Source organism: Hyperoodon ampullatus (genome assembly GCF_949752795.1).
Source record: "Hyperoodon ampullatus genome assembly, chromosome: 13".
Lineage (NCBI taxonomy): Eukaryota > Metazoa > Chordata > Mammalia > Artiodactyla > Ziphiidae > Hyperoodon > Hyperoodon ampullatus.
The window spans coordinates 63,177,256-63,194,885 of NC_136926.1; the positions used below are offsets into that span (position 1 = coordinate 63,177,256).

The window sequence follows — 17,630 nt, forward strand, 5'->3', positions numbered from 1 at the left end:
ATAGTCAAATTATTATAATCCGAGGGTTTTCTGTTTTTAGGCCATAAGACCTTTTCAAAATATTTTCCAAAATACGTTACACATCAGTCTTTTCCTATCATTCTGTGATGAGCTGAAATATATGGAGAGCTCGTGACTAAGGAAAATACATAGTCCATTTTCTAAATGACCTCAGACTTCCATAATTTTTCAATATTCTTTTGGCTTTTTATATCTTCTCTGACTCCCCATTACAGTTCTCAATACCCCTACCAATTACAGTGTCTCTTTTTCCTTCTAATTTTCTGCTATAGGTTTAAAATTACAGGTAGCAAGTTTGCTAGAAGGGATTATAAGCAAGCACTGAGTGAGAATCTGAGGGGTCTTGCCTTCAAAATCAGGGCAGGGCAAGGTAATGCCAGGAACATAAGCTCTCCTCATGAACTTTGAGCCAGATATGTCTTAGCTTCTCAGAAGCCTTTTTGCTTTCTTCTTGATTCTTCACTTTGTCCTGGGTAGGTGAAATTATGAGGACCTGAGATCCAGAAGTTTGAGGTACAAAGCAACAGGCCAAGACAAGTCACAACGTAGCTTATGATTAAGGTGAAATGAATGCTACAAGCCAGCGGGGTTATAGACATTCACGGGAGGAAGAGGTTCCGGTGGCCAGAGGAGAAACACTTCATGGCAGAGCCCTGAAGGATGATCAGACCCTGGCTGGGTTCAGATGACAGAAGTGGTCCTTCTAGGAAGGTGATAACACAGGCAAAGCCTTGGAGGCTACTGGGAGGGCAGCATGGTTGGCCAGTGGACTTAGGCAGAAGAGTGGAGACAGATCTAAAGAGGGAAGTTAGCGCTGAAATATAACTTCTGAAGAGCCAGAATTCCTGCCTCCCAGGCCAAGGGACCACGGACAGTCAGCTGAACCCACCTTGGACAGGAACCAGCCTGCAGAGCCCCCCTTGTTATTGTGGCCGACATTGATCTTCATGAGCTGCCCCAGATCCGGGGCATCCACTGTGAACTTGTCTTCCGCTCCCTTTTCAAAGTTGTTCTTTTCATTCTCCAGCCTACGCTCACCTGTATGCACAGACACATGAGAAAGTTACAAAGGAGGCCAGAGGAGGAGAGGGAAACAGCTCCAGACTTTAATGGGCTGCCCACTGAAGGATGGTTTCAAAAGTCACCACGGTGGGAGGTGGTGGGTGGTGACAGGCGGTATGTGGACACTCTCTGTACTTCCACTCGATTTTGCAGTGAACCTAAAACTGCTCTAAAAAATAAAGTTTATTAATTTAAGAAAAATGGGTAGCTTCACCCCGAGATCTACAGGCTCCCTAAATCCCTCCAGCCACCAGTCAAGGCCGAGGCTTGCCTTGTGTGTGGCTTGTGCCCAGGACCCACAACTGGGCTTCTGATTTCTGCCTTAGCCCAGAGTCCCCACCCTAGTAAACTGATTTGCACCCCCATCCCTGGACCTGAGGCCCTGCCTTGTTTACCGGCTGCTGGTCCTGAACTAGGAGCACAACCATGGTCGTTGGTCTACGGGATGTGGCTGGGACCCTGACATCAGCCAGCAGGCTTCCTTAGGCCTGACTCCTCTGGAAAACAGCGATGATAACTATCATCAGACACTGCTGGGTGTTTAACATGGTTTCTTCCCTCACTTATTCCACGGCACAATCTAGGAGGGAAGTATTATCAACTCTGTTTTGCAGATGAAGAAACTGAGACTTGGAGAAGTTAAACAACTGGCCAAAAGTCACACAGGTATTGAGCACACAGTTAGGACTTGATCTAACCTGTTCCTTCTACTTTGCAGTTTTCCATTATTACCCTCCGAGGTCTACCAGTCATATTAACCCTTACAACCCCACCTAAGCACCAGCCTTTTGCTTATGCCATTCTGTTTTCTTTCTTTTCCAAAATTTGATTCTTTAAATTTTTCTAAATTTTATATTGCCACAACTCAAACATATAGATAATAATAATAGCCATCCATGTACCCACCACCCAGATGTAAGAGGTATAACAGATATTAACATTTTGTGTAATTAACTTAGGCCTTTCTCTTTTTTAAAGGAAATTAACCATGACATGTAGGTCTAAAGTCTCATGATCCATCCCTTCCCCCACCACACCCTCCCACAAACAAACACTATAGTCAACTGGCATCCATTGTTCCCATGAATTTTTGCTTGCACATGTATGTATCCATAAAGAAAATATATTATTTTTGCATGTTTTAGAATTTTACATAAATAACATCATAGTGCACATCGCTCTGTCTTATAAGATCCTTGTCTGTACAATAGGGATGATAAGGGCTCCACCTCATTGGGGCTGCTGTGAGAATTAACTGAATGGACGTGTGCAAAGCCCTTAGAGCAGCGCCTGGAGATGGTAGGTGTTGCATAAGGGACGGGGCCGTTGCTATTGCTCCTGTTACCATCGTCCTATCATCACACACCCTTGTGCAACTTACTTTTTTTTAAGTTAATATCATGCTTTTGAGATTATTCTGTTGATGCTAGTAACAGAATTCGTCCAACTTCTGTATAATAGTCATTGAATGAAGAAAACACTATTATGTGTGCATTCTTTCACCAATGTACATTTGATTGTTTCCAGTTGATTGCTATTGTAAATAGCACTGAATTGGACTCTCTTGTACTTACCTTCTGCTGCCCATTTGTAAGAACTGATCTGAATAGACACCTATAGAGTTGCTGGGTCCTGAGGTGTATTTATCTTCAATGTATTAGGTATTGGAAAATTACCTTCCAAAATGGCTGTACTACATCAATTACCACCAGCAGTGCATGAGGGTTCCCATTTCCCATAATCATTATTAACATATATATTTAAAATTTTGTTTCAGTGTGTGTACAGTGGCATCTAATTATGGTTTTAATTTGTATTCCCTTGATTATTTGAAAAGGTTAAAAGATTATTTGGAAAGACATTCATATATATATTCAATACATACACTTGAGAGGTTGGTTCATATATATATTGGCCATTTAGACCTTGCTCTTCCATAATTTTCCTGTTCATGTACTTTATCATATTTTTCTCTTGTCTTTCCTTTGCCTATGGCTTTTAGCATATAGACATTTTTCTTGTTTTAATGGACTTTATCAATATTTCCCTTTGTTGTTTGTGCTTTTAATGAACTGTTCAAGAAACTCCATCCTAAATTGAGATTTTTAAAAAGACACTCAGTTTCTTCTAAAAATTTCATAGTTTGCTTTTTCACATTTAAGTCTCTAGGCCATTTGGAACCTATTTTTGTGTATGATGAAAGGTAAAAAGATCTACTTTTATCTTTTCTCATACGGTTAGACAATTGTTTAAACATCAGTAATTGAATATTTCATCCTCTTCCCTCTGATTTATACCACTTTCTGTGTGTTTCTAGACTCTTTGTTCTATTCGTTTATTTGTTTATCCTTCTATCCATATCTCACTGTTTTAGTTTTTAGAGATCTAAATGTTTTAATATTTGGCAGGGTAAATATCCTCATATTATTAATATTGTCAATACTATTTTCATTATTCAAAGTTATCTTGGCAATACTTAGCCTTTTGTGGACATGAATTTTAATAGCAGGTTAAGCTGTGGGATATTGCATTTGGGAATTTGACAGAAATTGCATTGCATTTATAGAATAATCTGAGAAATTTGGATATCTTACTGAACTTAAGTCTTTTCTCATCCATGAACATAATATATTTTTCCATATATTTAGTTATTCTTGTGTATCCTTAAGTAGAAATCTTTATTTTTTTCCAGAATGTGCTTTTGCTAGTTTTTCTTAGATATATAATTGCTATTGTAAACCATATATTTTTAAATTAAATATTTGCTTGCTGTTTATGTTAATATTTGTGTATTAATCTTGTATCCAACACCTTTATTAAACTTTCTCATTGGTTCTAATGATTTTTAAGTTCTAATGATTTTATAGATGGTCATTAGTTTTTATGAAAATTAAATTTTATTTCTAAATGGGTCCAGAGGTTGAAGTTTCTTCTAATTTTATTGACTTGTGATTAAAGAATGTTGTCTCTATGTTATTGATTCACTTGCATTTGTCATTATGCACTTGAAAAGAATGTGTATTCTCTACCAGTTGGATCTAGGAATCTACATACTTCCATTAGATCAAGGCTATTAACTGTGTTGTTAAGATCTGCACCCATACTAAATTTTTATCCTTTTGACTTATCAATTACTGAGAGTGTTGTATTAAAATCTTCCACTATGATTATGTACTCGTCAAGTTTCTCCAAGAATTTTATTATTTTTTGCTTCACGTATTTTGAAAATATGTTGTTAAAACTGTACAAGTTCAGAATTATCGTATCTTCCAGGTTTATTGCTCTTTTTGTCATTGTATAATATACTTATTTCTAATGAAGTGTTTTGTCTGAAAGTTTAATTTGATGGATATTAATATAGCAGCACCAGCTTCTTTCTTGTAGTTGATATGTTCCTGGTATACTTTATTCCATTGTATATATTCTCAGACATTTATGTATCATATATTTAAGCTGGATTTTATTTCTTTTAATTTAATATGAGAATATCTATTCTTTAATTGATGAGTTTAGTTTATTTCTACTTATTGCATTATTTACACACTTACCTTACTTTTTGCTAGTAGCCATGCTTTTTTTATCTTCATTTCCTGACTTCTATTTAGTTGATTGAGTCTTTATTTCCTTTTATTCCCTCCACTGGTTTAGAAATTATACATTTCTATTTGGGGGTGGTTACTTTTACAATTTTAATATGCATACTTGATGTATTTAAGTCTAAAGTTAATCAAATTCTCTGCTCTCCTAGGGTAGGGGAATAGGCTACAACCAAGTTATGTTTTAACTCTCATTATCTCCTTTCTTTCTCAAAGATCACTATCTTTTAGTGTTTAGGGTCCACATTTTCTCATGTCTTGATAATAGTTATTATTAGCATCATTTTGTATAGTCAATGCTTGCTTAAGTTCGTTATATAATTAACATTTTGGGGGCTCACCTTTGTTTCTTGCATCTCACACTTTTCTTCTGGGTACAATTTTCTTTTTCTTAAAGTATATCCTTCAGTGGTTGTTTAAGCGTGGGTCTATGAGTGAGTGGTCAGTCCTATTTCTCTTTGTTTGCTTGGAAATCCATTAATTTTGCCCTCACTCTGGAATGATAACCTAGTTAAGTACAGAATTCTAGGTTGATATATGTCCTTGCTCAGAAGATTGAAGTTTATTTTTTGTTTGTTTGTATTTTGTTTTGTTTTTGCTTTTTTTTTTTTTTGGCCCTGCCACACAGCTTATGGGATCTTAGTTCCACGACCACTGGACCACCAGGGAATTCCCAGAAGACTGAAGATATTATTCCATAAACTTATATCCTCTATAGCTTGCTGATAGGAATTTGCTATAAATCTAATTGCGTTTATAGAAGAGAATCCACCAAATCTGGTTACTTTTAAGATCTTTCTCTTGGCCCTTGGCTTCACTACAATGAATCTAAATGTGGATCTGTTTTTATTTATCATGTTCAGTGTCTTTTGTTACTTTAATCTGAAGATTCATATCTTTGCTTAATTCTGAAAAAATGTGATCAGCCATTATCTATTCAAATATCTCCTCTCACCTATTCTATATATTCTGTTTCTGAAACTCCTGTTCAACATGTCAGAACTTATTCTCTCCTCCACATCTCATGACCTCTCATTGATATTTTCCAACTCTTTATGTCTCTGCCACATCTGCATATGTTGTTTATACTTTTCTTACAGTTCAATAATTCTCTATTCAACAGTTTCTAATTGTGTTGTTTAACCCATCCATTAAGTGTTTATATTTAGTAACTATATTTTCATTTACTGTATTTCTGTTTGCTATATTTTTCATAGTGCCTTGTTGTTTTCCTTAACTGTTTCTTTCATGTCTATAGACAGTTTAAACATGCTTAAGTTATAGTCTTTCTCAGATTACTCTATTACCTGAAATTCTGGAGAATTTAATCTCATTGTCTGTTGTGTCTATTGATGGTTAGTCATGGTGGATTGTGTCCTTGAGTGTTTTGTAGTTTTGGAAAGTGAACTCATCTCCAGTACTTTATCTGTGGGAATCTCATGAAGTCTTGCAAGTGCTCCTGCCAAACACCGAAGGGTATTACTGGCATGGAACAAATTTTCTGTACCTGAGGGGGAGGGTTCCCAAATCACACTTGTACTGTAAAATCAGACCTCAAGCCCACATGTGTGTATGCCTAAGATATCAATTTCCCATCAACTGTCTTTTTAATCTAGAGTTCTTACAGAGATAAGTTTACTATACTGATGAGCAATTTTTTTCCTAGTCTATTTTTTCACTGAAGATGTTCCTGTGAACTTCAGGGATCCTGGCTTTATGTGTGGTTCTAATTTTTTACATATTTTGCCTCATACAGAGCCAAAATATCATTTTCTGACCCCAAATGTGTATGGAAACCCAACCTGTAGATCGTTGAACATAACGGCTCCCTGATTCCAAGATCCACAGCATCAATTCATAGCTGATACTTTGGTTTAAGTTCTTTCTTCATTTCTGACACCTGGAGATTTCTCTTTTTTCTTAAAATCCCAGCAATGCATTTTTAATTATTTAATATACTGTGTCCAAAATTCATGTCTTTGTAGCTTTCTGACTCCTATAGTATTCCCTTAACTTGGCAGAAGCAGGACAAGACCACCTGTCTCAGTTCTGCTGGCCTGAACTTCCTTCCAACACCGGCAGCTGTGTCTGTGCCCTCAGTTCCTGCTCCACCTATGAGGCCAAGTGTAATTCTATCCCTTGGCCCCATTCTTGTCTGCCCCAAATCACTGCAATAAATCAGGCCATGCCCAGTCACATCCCAAAATATAATTCAAGATGGGCATGGAGCCTAGGGAGATAGATAGAGAGTAAGTGAGGATGAGTGGCCTGGAGATGTGGAGCCTGGGTCTGTTCTAGGGTGCAGGACGATTTTAAATCAACCAAAAAACCAAGCACAACTTACTCTGAAAACACATCACACACATAAACTTGACAAGATGGACACCACGCTGCCTAAGGAAGGCCATGACAAACCACGTCACAAGAAGAAGAGAGAGGCTCAACAGGAGAGCCTAGAGGAGACTGGAGTTGCCTTCCTCGCCCAGGAGGGTGGAAAACAGCCCACTTAAGAAGTAGTTCTGGGCATGGCTTTTGAAGAAAGGATTTCAAACCCATTACCTGTGTCTCCATACTCTCCAAAGATATTGATGACGACGTCAGCATCAGTCCCTGCACCAATGACATCACCAGTGTACACCTTGACTTCATACTTGTTACCTGGAAATGAAGACAGAGAAAGTCTCAGCTCATTCAGGTCCTGAGTAGAGAAGAGCAGAGGCCAAAGTAGTTACCAACCATCCACCCTTCCCTCCATCAATGCATGAATTGTCACCATTACTTTCAATAACCAAGCAAGACACAAGTCGCCTGACGCTGGTTCTAAATGGTCATGACTGAACTGCGTGCAGAGCAGAAATCAGAGGTAGAGGGGACTTCTGTTTTTATCTACTAACTTGTTGCCTTGGGATGCATGAATCATCCCAAATACAACCAACCCACCACCAGCGTTTCTCCCCTGGATACTGAAATGACTCCCACTGGGTCCCCAGCCTCTACTCTGTCTTCTCCAATCTGTTCTCTATGCCGCATCACAGTATAAAAATTCATGGGGGAAAATTGATTATGCAAATAAAAATCAAATTTATATGTAAGTTTTCAAGGCCATAGCCAATGCAAAGACCAGAGGAACCAATAATATCTAGCAAATGCATGTTCAGGCATTACCTCATTTAAAGACCTATATCTTTGCTCCATTTATTGAACAGAAATCCATTCTCTGTAACCCCAAAATGCTTCAGCCTTGGCCATGGCCTCAAGTCAGGGGGTGGTGGGGCTCAAGGTAAACTTGACACATGTTGAGCCCTGCCCGGGTCTCCCCAACCAGAGCCTGCCTTAGGTTGGGAAAGCAAAAGCCAAGGGTTGCTATGTGGTGTGAAATGGAGATTCCTCTAGACTTTCTTTGGGTGCCAACAATTCTAAGGGCTGAGGCAACTTTCCCTTCCCTTTCCCCTTCCTACAATAGCTTTCTATTTTTCACGTACCAGAATATTTTTTTTAGATGTCTTATGCCTAATATATGAAGCTGATAAAAATTAGAGCTGTTTTAATTGAGGCCCAAATCAGAGCCCCTCTGCCCACCTCCTCCCTAGAGCCTTCCTTCATGTCCCAGCCCCCACGTGTCTTGCTCCTCTGTGCTCCTTGGCTCTGCCATGTTGTCTGTGTCAGTGATTTCCAAGCTTCACCATCTCCTCCTTGTGCTATTTGCTGTTTCCTGCAGGTGAGAATTCTATGTTCCTCAAGAACTTAAAAGAGGTCTGGGAGCAGGACTTCCTTCTCTCATATGGCTTCTCTCACAGCCCTTAGCACAGTGCTGGGCACATATTAGAGTCTCACTGAGTACTTTGAAAAGCTAATTGAACTGAATTTCCTAAATCTCAAAGTCTCGTGAAGTTGCTCAGGGCAAAGGACGGAGGTGGGGAGGTGAGAAGAAAACTAATTTCATCCCTTCCCATCTCGAATCCTGTCCAGCAGTACAGGGCTGCCTCTAGAGATGACACAGTGCAGAATCCTGCAGGGGACCCACGGAGGTCACTCCACCCACACAACCCTGAAGGCTGGCCTTTGACCTGCTGAGGACATTGAGCCAAGAAGGAGCCAAGTCTTCTCTTTCTCTCCTCAATCTTTACTTGGTGAAACCCATCCAGGGAGAGGGAAGACCCTCCAATCTTTGTCCCCAAATGAAGGCTTCAGTAGGACAGTTGTTCTCAGATTCCCACCCCTTCTTGCTTCACCACTAAGACTCTTCTGAGATGGGACACGGAGCCAGGGCCTTCAGAAGAGTCCAGACAGGCAAACCCCGGCTCAGTGACTTGAAACTTGGGTCGCATTCAGGCTCCCAGGGGAGCTTGTTAAGAAGACAGATTTCCAGGTTGCCTTCCAGGGACCCTTCATCAGGGGGTTCATCCAGTGAATCCTGTTCTTGATCATCCTCCAAGGTGCACAGGCCTCCTGCAGGGGTTCTTTCCTCCTCTGGCTGGCAGGGCCTCTGTGAGCCATTCACTGGTTCAAGTCCTTTCTCAGGTGCAGTCCAGGGCTCACTTCACACAGAGGCAAAACCCCTCTGCAGGGCCGGTGGTGCCAGGGTGGCATGGGGACTGGGAGAGGCTCTGAAGGCCACTGCTGAGCATCAGTCAGCGGAGCAACAGGACCTCAAAGGGAACTGGGCACAGTGAAGCAGGAGAAAGGATGAGGGGGCTGGGGAATATTTGTGGAAGGAGTAGCAGACACTCTGAATCATTCCAGAAGGCGGAATTTGAATTAGTGGGTTGAATTATAAAGAGGAATATTTTAGCTCACCAAAAGAAATATTTTCTAGTATGTAGGGCTATCCAACAAAGGACTGGGATGCCCTCAGGGGAATGAGTTTCCCAATCCCAGAGACACCTAAGTAGTCACTCTATGCCAAGCACATTGACGGGGAGCCACCTGTCAGGGATGCTGTGGAGAAAATGGCAGAGGTGAGGGATGTGAGAGCACTAAGGGTCCTCTTCAATCTGCAATTCCACAACATCTGACCAGGAAAGGCAGCCTTGCAGACTATGGAGGGAAGCCAGGAGAACAAGGAAGCATCTCAGAGGATGGGAGAGATACCCAAGACCCATGCAGACGAGGCCCGGGAAGCAGGAGCCCATAAGGGCTTTAGGAACACACATCCTCATCCTTGGAAAGACCAGAGAAGCAGAGTACCAGGGCCTAAGTGAGGCAGCAGGGTGATAAGCCAAGGGTCAGGGGCCAATAGGCCAGAGAAAGCTTCCAGGCCTTACCAGGTGAGGCTATCGGGGGCCCATGCCCAGGGATCAGGAAGCCAGATGAACAGAATGCAGGAGGAAGTTGATTCTGGAACAAGGCTAGACTGTCTTCTAAACTCTGTGGAACTTTCTACAGCAAGATGAGGCGCTGGGTCCCCATGTAGCTGGCTGGGTGGATAGAAGATGACCCTTGAGGAGCAGCCAAGAACTGCCTTTTAAATCTACTCTTTAAAAGGCCCCATAGACAGACAAAGGAGCTTCTTTTATTACTGTTCTCTCTCCCTTTTCCCATATTTCCTCTTCAGGCAGAACCCCATAATATCTGATTTGCCATTTTCCAAGCAAGCCCTAGGGCCCAGCGCCCATTCTAAGTTGCGATGAAGTGCGTATATTGATGAAAGAATAAAAGCAGGGCTCCGTCCCCTCACCATTGGCAAACAGCCAGCACAGTACAGCAAGGCTTCCTCTTAAGTGGTCACATGAGAGCCCCCCAATTTCCCGTGATCAGAGTTTCAACAAACGCAAACTTGCCTTTCTGGCACAGTGGGTGGTTCGGCCAGGGGAAAAGGGGAAGGGCTAGGAAAAATCCCTGCCCCAGAGGCCAAGGGAGCAAGGCAGTCTGGAGAAAGATGATGAGAAGAAAGGTGGAAAGAAGAGGCCAGGAATGACTCACCTTCCCTGGCAAATAATACTAAACCTTCACACAGGGGTTGCAGTTCACAAGGCACTTGCGTGTCCTTGATGGAGTCTGATCCATGCAAAGGCCACGTGAGGAGGGCAGGTACTGTGGACATTCTTACTGACAGACGAGGTACTGGGGCTCAGAGAGCAAGGTGGCTTAGCTGAGGACACACAGCTGCTAAATGTTGCCAGCAGGGCTCAAAGCCATGTCTCTTGTCTCCAAATCCAGGGCTGTTTCCAGAATACCTCATGGGCTCTCATGCTCTCGGCCAGAGGTCGGCAACATTTTTCTCTAAGTGCCAAACAATAAATATTCTAGGGCTTGCAGGCCACTTGGTCTCTGTTGCAACTACTCAGCTCTTGTGCTGTAGCACCAAAGCAGCTGGATACAATCCTATGTAAATACTACATAAGCATATGGGCCCAGCTGGAAAACTGGGTCCAGCCCAGTTTTCTTGGGGAAAAAAAAAGGAAAGTTTTTTTTTCTAAGAAAACTTTATTTATGGACATGGACACTTGAACTTCACAGAACTTTCCTGTGTCATGGAATATTATTCTTGTTTTGATTTCTTTTCAACCCTTTAAATATGTAAAAGCCTTTCTAGGCTCATGGTCCACACAAAGACAGGTAGAAGGCCGGGTTTGGCCACCCCCTGGCCTGTGTTCTCCCGTGCTCTCAGGCACCGCCCTGTGTGTTTCTGGCAGAGGACTGCAGGCAACTCTGCTCTCGGTGGCCTGGATGGGAATGGAGCTGCCTGGCGCAGGGGAGTCAGCTGCTGGTTGCAGGATAATCACAGCGCATCCTAACCACTAGCTAAGCAGCTCAGGGCTCTGAAGGTGGGGGAACTATTGCCCTTTCTCTGTGGGGGTGGAAGGGGTGAGAAGGAGCAGGTCCTGTGCTCCGTTTTTCCTGCCCTTACGATGTTGTGTGACCAGGCTGAGCCTGGTGTTCCCTTGAGTCCAGTGGAGAAGGGGGTCTGGTCTGGGGTTTTCTGAAGGTGGGGACGATGGCAGGTCCAGCTCTGCAACCTTAGGCGTTATGCCTTTCAGCTCATTGCCTGGTTGTGAATGAGCAAAGAGCAGAGATGGGGATAGGGGGGAAGGTCAGGCTGGAGGAGGGGCTGACAAGGAGTTCATCCCCCTTCCTGAGTGAGCATGGGAGAAACAGGGACTAGAGAGGGCCCACCCCAGCCCTAGAGTTGGCCTGTGGTTTACCCATTTGGCACATTATCTGTTATAAAATTCTCCCTAGAACTGATTTCTCTCTGGCCTTTCAGCAGGGTTACCGCTAGCCCAAAGGGTGCCTTTGTGCAAATTAGATAAAGGGATCCCTTCCTCAAGACACGTTACTGCCATCTGTTGGATAACTGTCATAATAAATGCATAAATCTACAAGCTCTATGATGTGAAAGCAGTCTCCTTCCATAGTTGCACTTGTGCAGTGCATAGCCTGTATATCTGAACCCGGCAACCCTACCTTTCAGGTAGTAACCTCCTTCCACTAAAGGTCAGCTGGAGCTCGGAGTGGACAAACGAATTGAAACATTGATCTGAACAATATACAACAGATACAGATCATGGTGCCGATCACTGGTGCCTTCCAAAGCCAAACAGCGTTGAGCTGGGGTCCTGTACAGATAGTATCATTTACAGCTTAAAGACAGATTGCTACCTCAAGGCCACATCATTGGGTTGTCTGTGTCCTTCTTGCATTGCCCAGGGGACACCCAAGTCCAGCCTTGCCCTTGTCCTTTTTTGCTTCTGCACGCCCCATTGCAGAGGCACAAGGCTACTCCTTCCAAAGAGGAAATCTGTCCCCTGCAGACCAGCCGGAAGCTGCCTGTGTGGGCTTCCAGAAAAGACAGGCGCTGGCAGGCCCCAGATGCCTCCTGTGCCGCCGGGCTTGCCAGTGGCTCCCACAGCCTCCCCAGCACGCTGTCTGGAACAGTCAGCACACAGCAGTGACGGGACACATCTCCAGAGAGCGACCCTGGATGACAGGGGGAGGCAGAGCCCTGAGGGAGCCGGAAGCCCCAAGTCCTGGTGCTGCGTGCACAACTGAGCCAGCTGAGTTGCTCATCGTGTACCCAACAGCAGAAGCCTAGCAAAGACCCCATAACTAAGCCTCTGTCCCACTTACCAAGGAAGAGACCATCCCATGCCCAACGTGGTTGGAGCCTCCGAGAAGCTCACGTGGTCCAGGCTTTTTCAGGAAGCAGAGAATCATGAATGAGCTAATGATGAGCTGACGGAGTCTCTTTCCCTGCCTTTCGCCCATCCCCAGATCCTGTTTAATTAAAAAGTGGCTTTATTTATTTTAGCAGGTGAGACTGGGGAGGAGGGTTGGAAGGAGGATGACGGGTCTTGATTTTACCCCACCCCCAACCGCATCTGCCAGGTTCACACCCTGACACCCGGCACTTCCGCTCACCCAGAGCCAGGATGCCAACACACAGAAGTGAGATCTCACAGGCGCTGCGTGGGAGGAGATGAAAATGGCAGGGAGAGAGATTGGGGTGGGGGGGCTGCCCTGGGGGCGGGAGCCGAGGGGGGACGTTCTCCCCCCAGCCAGGGAATGCCCCTAGCTACTCAAGCCTGCACGGGTATGGGGAGAATGTGGTCTGCAGAGCCCAAGGATGGGCGGCAAGGCTCCATGTCGAGAGCTAGGTCACGGCCACTGAACAGTGAATGCCCTCCCAGGCCCATGGGCTCGAATTCTCCCTCCCCCAGTGCTGTCCCCAGACAGTTTCCTCCTTCTTCCCTTGGGTCCAGAGACCCAAATCTGTCACCCAGATTCACCCTGTTCTTTAAGCAGGACTGGAACACCTCTGCTTTCTCTATAAGGCCCTTGACCTGGCTGCCCTTGCAGACACACCCACTAATCAAGATAATAAGAGCCTCCAGGGCTTACTGAGAACGCAGTGCGGGCCAGCACACCTATTATCTCCTGTAATACTCACAATGACCATTGTCACCATCTACTGATGAGGCAATCGATGGAAGCGGGAGGTTGAGACACTTAAGTTTTCACGGTTGGAAAAGACTGAAGCCCACACCTGGACTCAAGGGACCCAGACAAGAAGGCTCTCTCCTTAGCTGTCATTCCAGCCACCCTACCGGCTGTAGCTTAAACCCCAGATTCTCTCTGAAGGGCCCTACCTCCCAAGCCCTAAATGCTCCACTCCAGAACTTCTGGGGTCTGCATCACTTATTTGGCACTTAACACTTGCTAGAACACAGGCCATGGGTTGAACTCAGCTGGGCCTGGTTACACAACATTAAAATATCACTCAGTCATGAATTTCTGGTAATCAAGAAAAAATACTCTGCTCTTTTCATCCCCCCCACCCCCAAATAAATATACAGCTCATATATTTCCTAGGAGACTGTGATGTCAGCCTAACGCTATCAGGGGTTTGAACAGTATTGAGTAGATAAGCTTTTACTCCTCCTCGTGCTCACCTCCCTCACTGCCAAGGCTCATGGAGCTATTTCCACACGCACCCCCATTGCTTGCCTGCCCCACTCCTGCTGCGCTGCTGAAGGTCCTTCCCTTCCACGTGCACACTCAGCAACTGTGGCTGCATTTCCTCTCTTTCCAACCCCGATTCCACTCCATTGCTGGAGTTTATCTTCCCACAGTGCTGGGAAGCCAGCACTTCTCAGTTGCTGCCCGAGGTGAGTAATATGTGTCAAAAGACTTATCATTCTGCGAACCCCTTGAGCCAACAGTTCAATCCCTGTGCATAACAATTCGTTTATGCTAGGAAATAATTGTGTTCATAGATTACCTAAAAAGATGGCTATCACAGCACTGTTAGTAATAACAAGAAATTGAGAACCACTTAAAAATACCCAAAATGAGGGATTGTTGGGGGTGAATTATAGTATTCACTCATTCGTGGAATACCATGCAGCCATTTAAAATAATAGTTTAGAAGATTAGTCAATGCTATTAAGTGAAAAACACTGGTTATAAATCTGACTATAATATAATACCATTTTTCATCAATAAATAGTGTTTAATACATTCATGCACAAAAAAAGAATAGAAAAGAAATTCACCAAAATGTTAACAGAGGTGTCTCTAAGGCTGTCCTACACAGTGATTAAGTTCAAGTCTCTGGGTTCACTTTTGGCTCCATCACTTATAAACAAATTACTTAACCTTTCTGTGCCTTCGTTTCCTTCATCTGCAAAATGGGGATGTGATAATACCTCCCTATGTCCGAAACATACAAACAGCTTATACAGCTTAATTAAAAAAAAAAAAGAAAAGAAAACAAAGAAACCAATCAAAAAATGGGCAGAAGACCTAAATAGACATTTTTCCAAAGAAGACATATAGGCACATAAGGCCAACAGGCACACGAAAAGTTGCTCAACATTGTTAATTATTAGAGAAATGCAAATCAAAACTACAGTGAGGTAGCACCTCATTCCAGTCAAAATGGCCATCATCAAAAAGTCTACAAATAACAAATGCTGGAGAGGGTGCGGAGAAAAGGGAACTCTCCTACACTGTTGGTGGGAATGTAAATTGATACAGCCACTATGGAGAACAGTATGGAGGTTCCTTAAAAAACTAAAAATACAGTTACCATATGACCCAGCAATCCCACTCCTGGGCATATATCTAGAAAAGACAACAACTCTAATTTGAAAAGATACATGCACCCCAATGTTCACAGCAGCACTATTTACAATAGCCAAGACATGGAAGCAACCTAAATGTCCATCTACAGATGAATGGATAATGATGATGTGGCACATATATACAATGGAATATTACTCAGCCAGAAAAAAAGAACGAAATAATGCTGTTTGCAACAACATGGATGGACCCCGAGATTATCACATTAAGTGAAGTAAGACAGACAGAGAAAGACAAATATCATATGATATCACTTATATGTGGAATCTAAATAAATGGTACAAATGAACTTATTTATGAAACAGAAATAGACTTACAGACATAGAAAACAAACTAATGGTTACCAAAGGGGAAATCAGGGGAGGGATAAATTTGGGATTAACAGATACAAACTACTATATATAAACTAGATAAACAACAAGGACCTACAGTCTAGCACAGGGAACTATATTCAATATCTTGTAATAACCTATAATGGAAAAGAATCTGAAAAACACTTGATGCTCAGGAGAGGGGTCAAGTAGGAAACCATTGGTGGCTGGAATGGACACCCACAGGCCAAGGCAATATCTGTATCATAAATTCACATTTTCATGATTACATAATACAGCTCTGTGAAAGTGCAATTTCCAAAAATAGAAACAAAGGTTATTATAAACACCTATTTGAAAACCAAAATAACCAAGTATGGGGCAAATATACAATTCCATGCATTCCCCCAAAGGTTCTGGTTGGTTGGTTGAAAGAGAATGTTGCTGGCAGTGGTCCCAGGGAACCTGAGGCCACAGTGAAGCTGCGAATTTGAGGGTCTGTCCCCAGCTTTGTGAATGAGACGCTGTGCCACCAGGACCCATCAGTTCCTAAAATGCCCTCATTCTGTTTGAAAGCCTGGCGAACTCCTCACCCATGAAGTCACAGATTGAGCATCACCTCCTCTATGAAGCCCTCCTGATTCCTCCTTCCTCTGTGCTTCCATTGGCCTGGGTCATCCCCCACCTACAACATTCTATCCCTTTGTACTGTGATTATTTACTGGCCTGACCCTCTCCCCTCTAGACTCTAAGCTCCTACAGAGAAAAGGCCTTACATATTTACCCTGAGCCCAGGATCTGGTGCAGAGAAGACTCCCAATAAATGCGCACTGCCCACTGAATCACTGAATGACATCGGAGGAGCATGAGCTGGCCTCTTGAGCCCAAGGCTCTAGCTCTGCCTACAGTTACACTGTGTGACCAAGAGCAGCTTGCTCAACTTCCCTGGGCTTCTGAGCTCTTCTCTGTAACATGGAGGAGGGTAGATAAGGTCGTTTTGGGTACTGAAATTATCTGGTACTCTTCACTGGGGCCTCATTCAAAGCAGTTCTCTTCTTCCCACTCTTTCCGGAGATGACTTTCTGCAATGCTAGGTGGCAGCAGATGGGGTGGGTGGGAAGCTGCTGTGAAGTTCAGAGGAGGAGAGTGCTGCGGGGCTGGCCCTGCTCTCCCCACCCTGAAGCCCTCGTGGCTGTGAATCCGTGGGCCCAGGACCACCTCTGTAGGGTTCCAAGGAATCATAATTCCCATGCAGCAGCCACAGCAAATAGAGCTAGGGGACCCTGAGTAACATTTGAGCTGGGTTCATGGGAAATGTCAGGGAGAGGGAAGGGGTTTGGGAGGAGTGGTGCCCCTCGCAAGCTTTGGCTGCCGTCAAGGTCATGAGCCTATCCCCAGTTGTCTAGATGAGCCCGCCAGATTCTAGAGGGGATCCTGGCACTTAGCGCCTCCAAAGTCCTTTCTGAGTCTGAGAGGCCAGAATCTTGAGTCTGTGCATCTCAGTGTCAGCGCAAGCCTAGATGTGGAAGAAGCAGCAGGGGGAGAAACACTGGCTTTGTAACAACAGCGACAACCAGACTTGCCTCACGTACTGAGCATTTATTCTATGTTCTGCACTCCACTAAGTCCTTTAACGTTCACTCCCCTAATTAACCAGCTCAAGCACTTTCTGAAGTGGGAATTAATGTTGTCCCCACTTTACAGATGAGGAAATAGAGGTAGAGAGATTAAGGCATATGTTCATGCTTAACTGGTAGAAAGGCAGAGCCAGGTTTTGACCACAGAGATTGGGGGTTCAGAGACAGAGCTCTTGGTGGGGAGACGGGCATGTGGAAAAGAATAGAAAGTAGGGGGTGGGGATGAAATGGGGAAGAAGCATCCACTGCAGAAGGGAAGGGGCCAAAAGCCAATCTCCTCCTGCCTGCATAGAGGAAGGCTAGCCCCAGTCAATCCTCTGTTGGCTTGTGAAAATAAACACTCTACTAGTACTGAAAAGGCCCAAGAGGCCATCTAGTGCCCCTATTCCACAGAGGAAGAAACTGAGGACAGGAGAGGA

At 43.8% G+C, this 17,630-nt stretch overlaps 1 protein-coding gene across 3 annotated transcripts in view; it reads right to left on the reverse strand.

Moving 5' to 3' along the window:
• The window catches only part of LOXHD1 (lipoxygenase homology PLAT domains 1), a gene marked incomplete at both ends in the record, with an annotated part of 209,235 nt that overhangs the window by 159,224 nt on the left and 32,381 nt on the right, over positions 1–17,630 (reverse strand). For all 3 annotated transcript variants that reach the window (XM_079717302.1, XM_079717301.1, XM_079717300.1), the window contains 2 exons: positions 911–1,059; positions 7,239–7,337. In XM_079717302.1, coding sequence (XP_079573428.1) covers positions 911–1,059; positions 7,239–7,337 — 248 coding nt within the window. The remainder of the gene's footprint in view (positions 1–910; positions 1,060–7,238; positions 7,338–17,630) is intronic.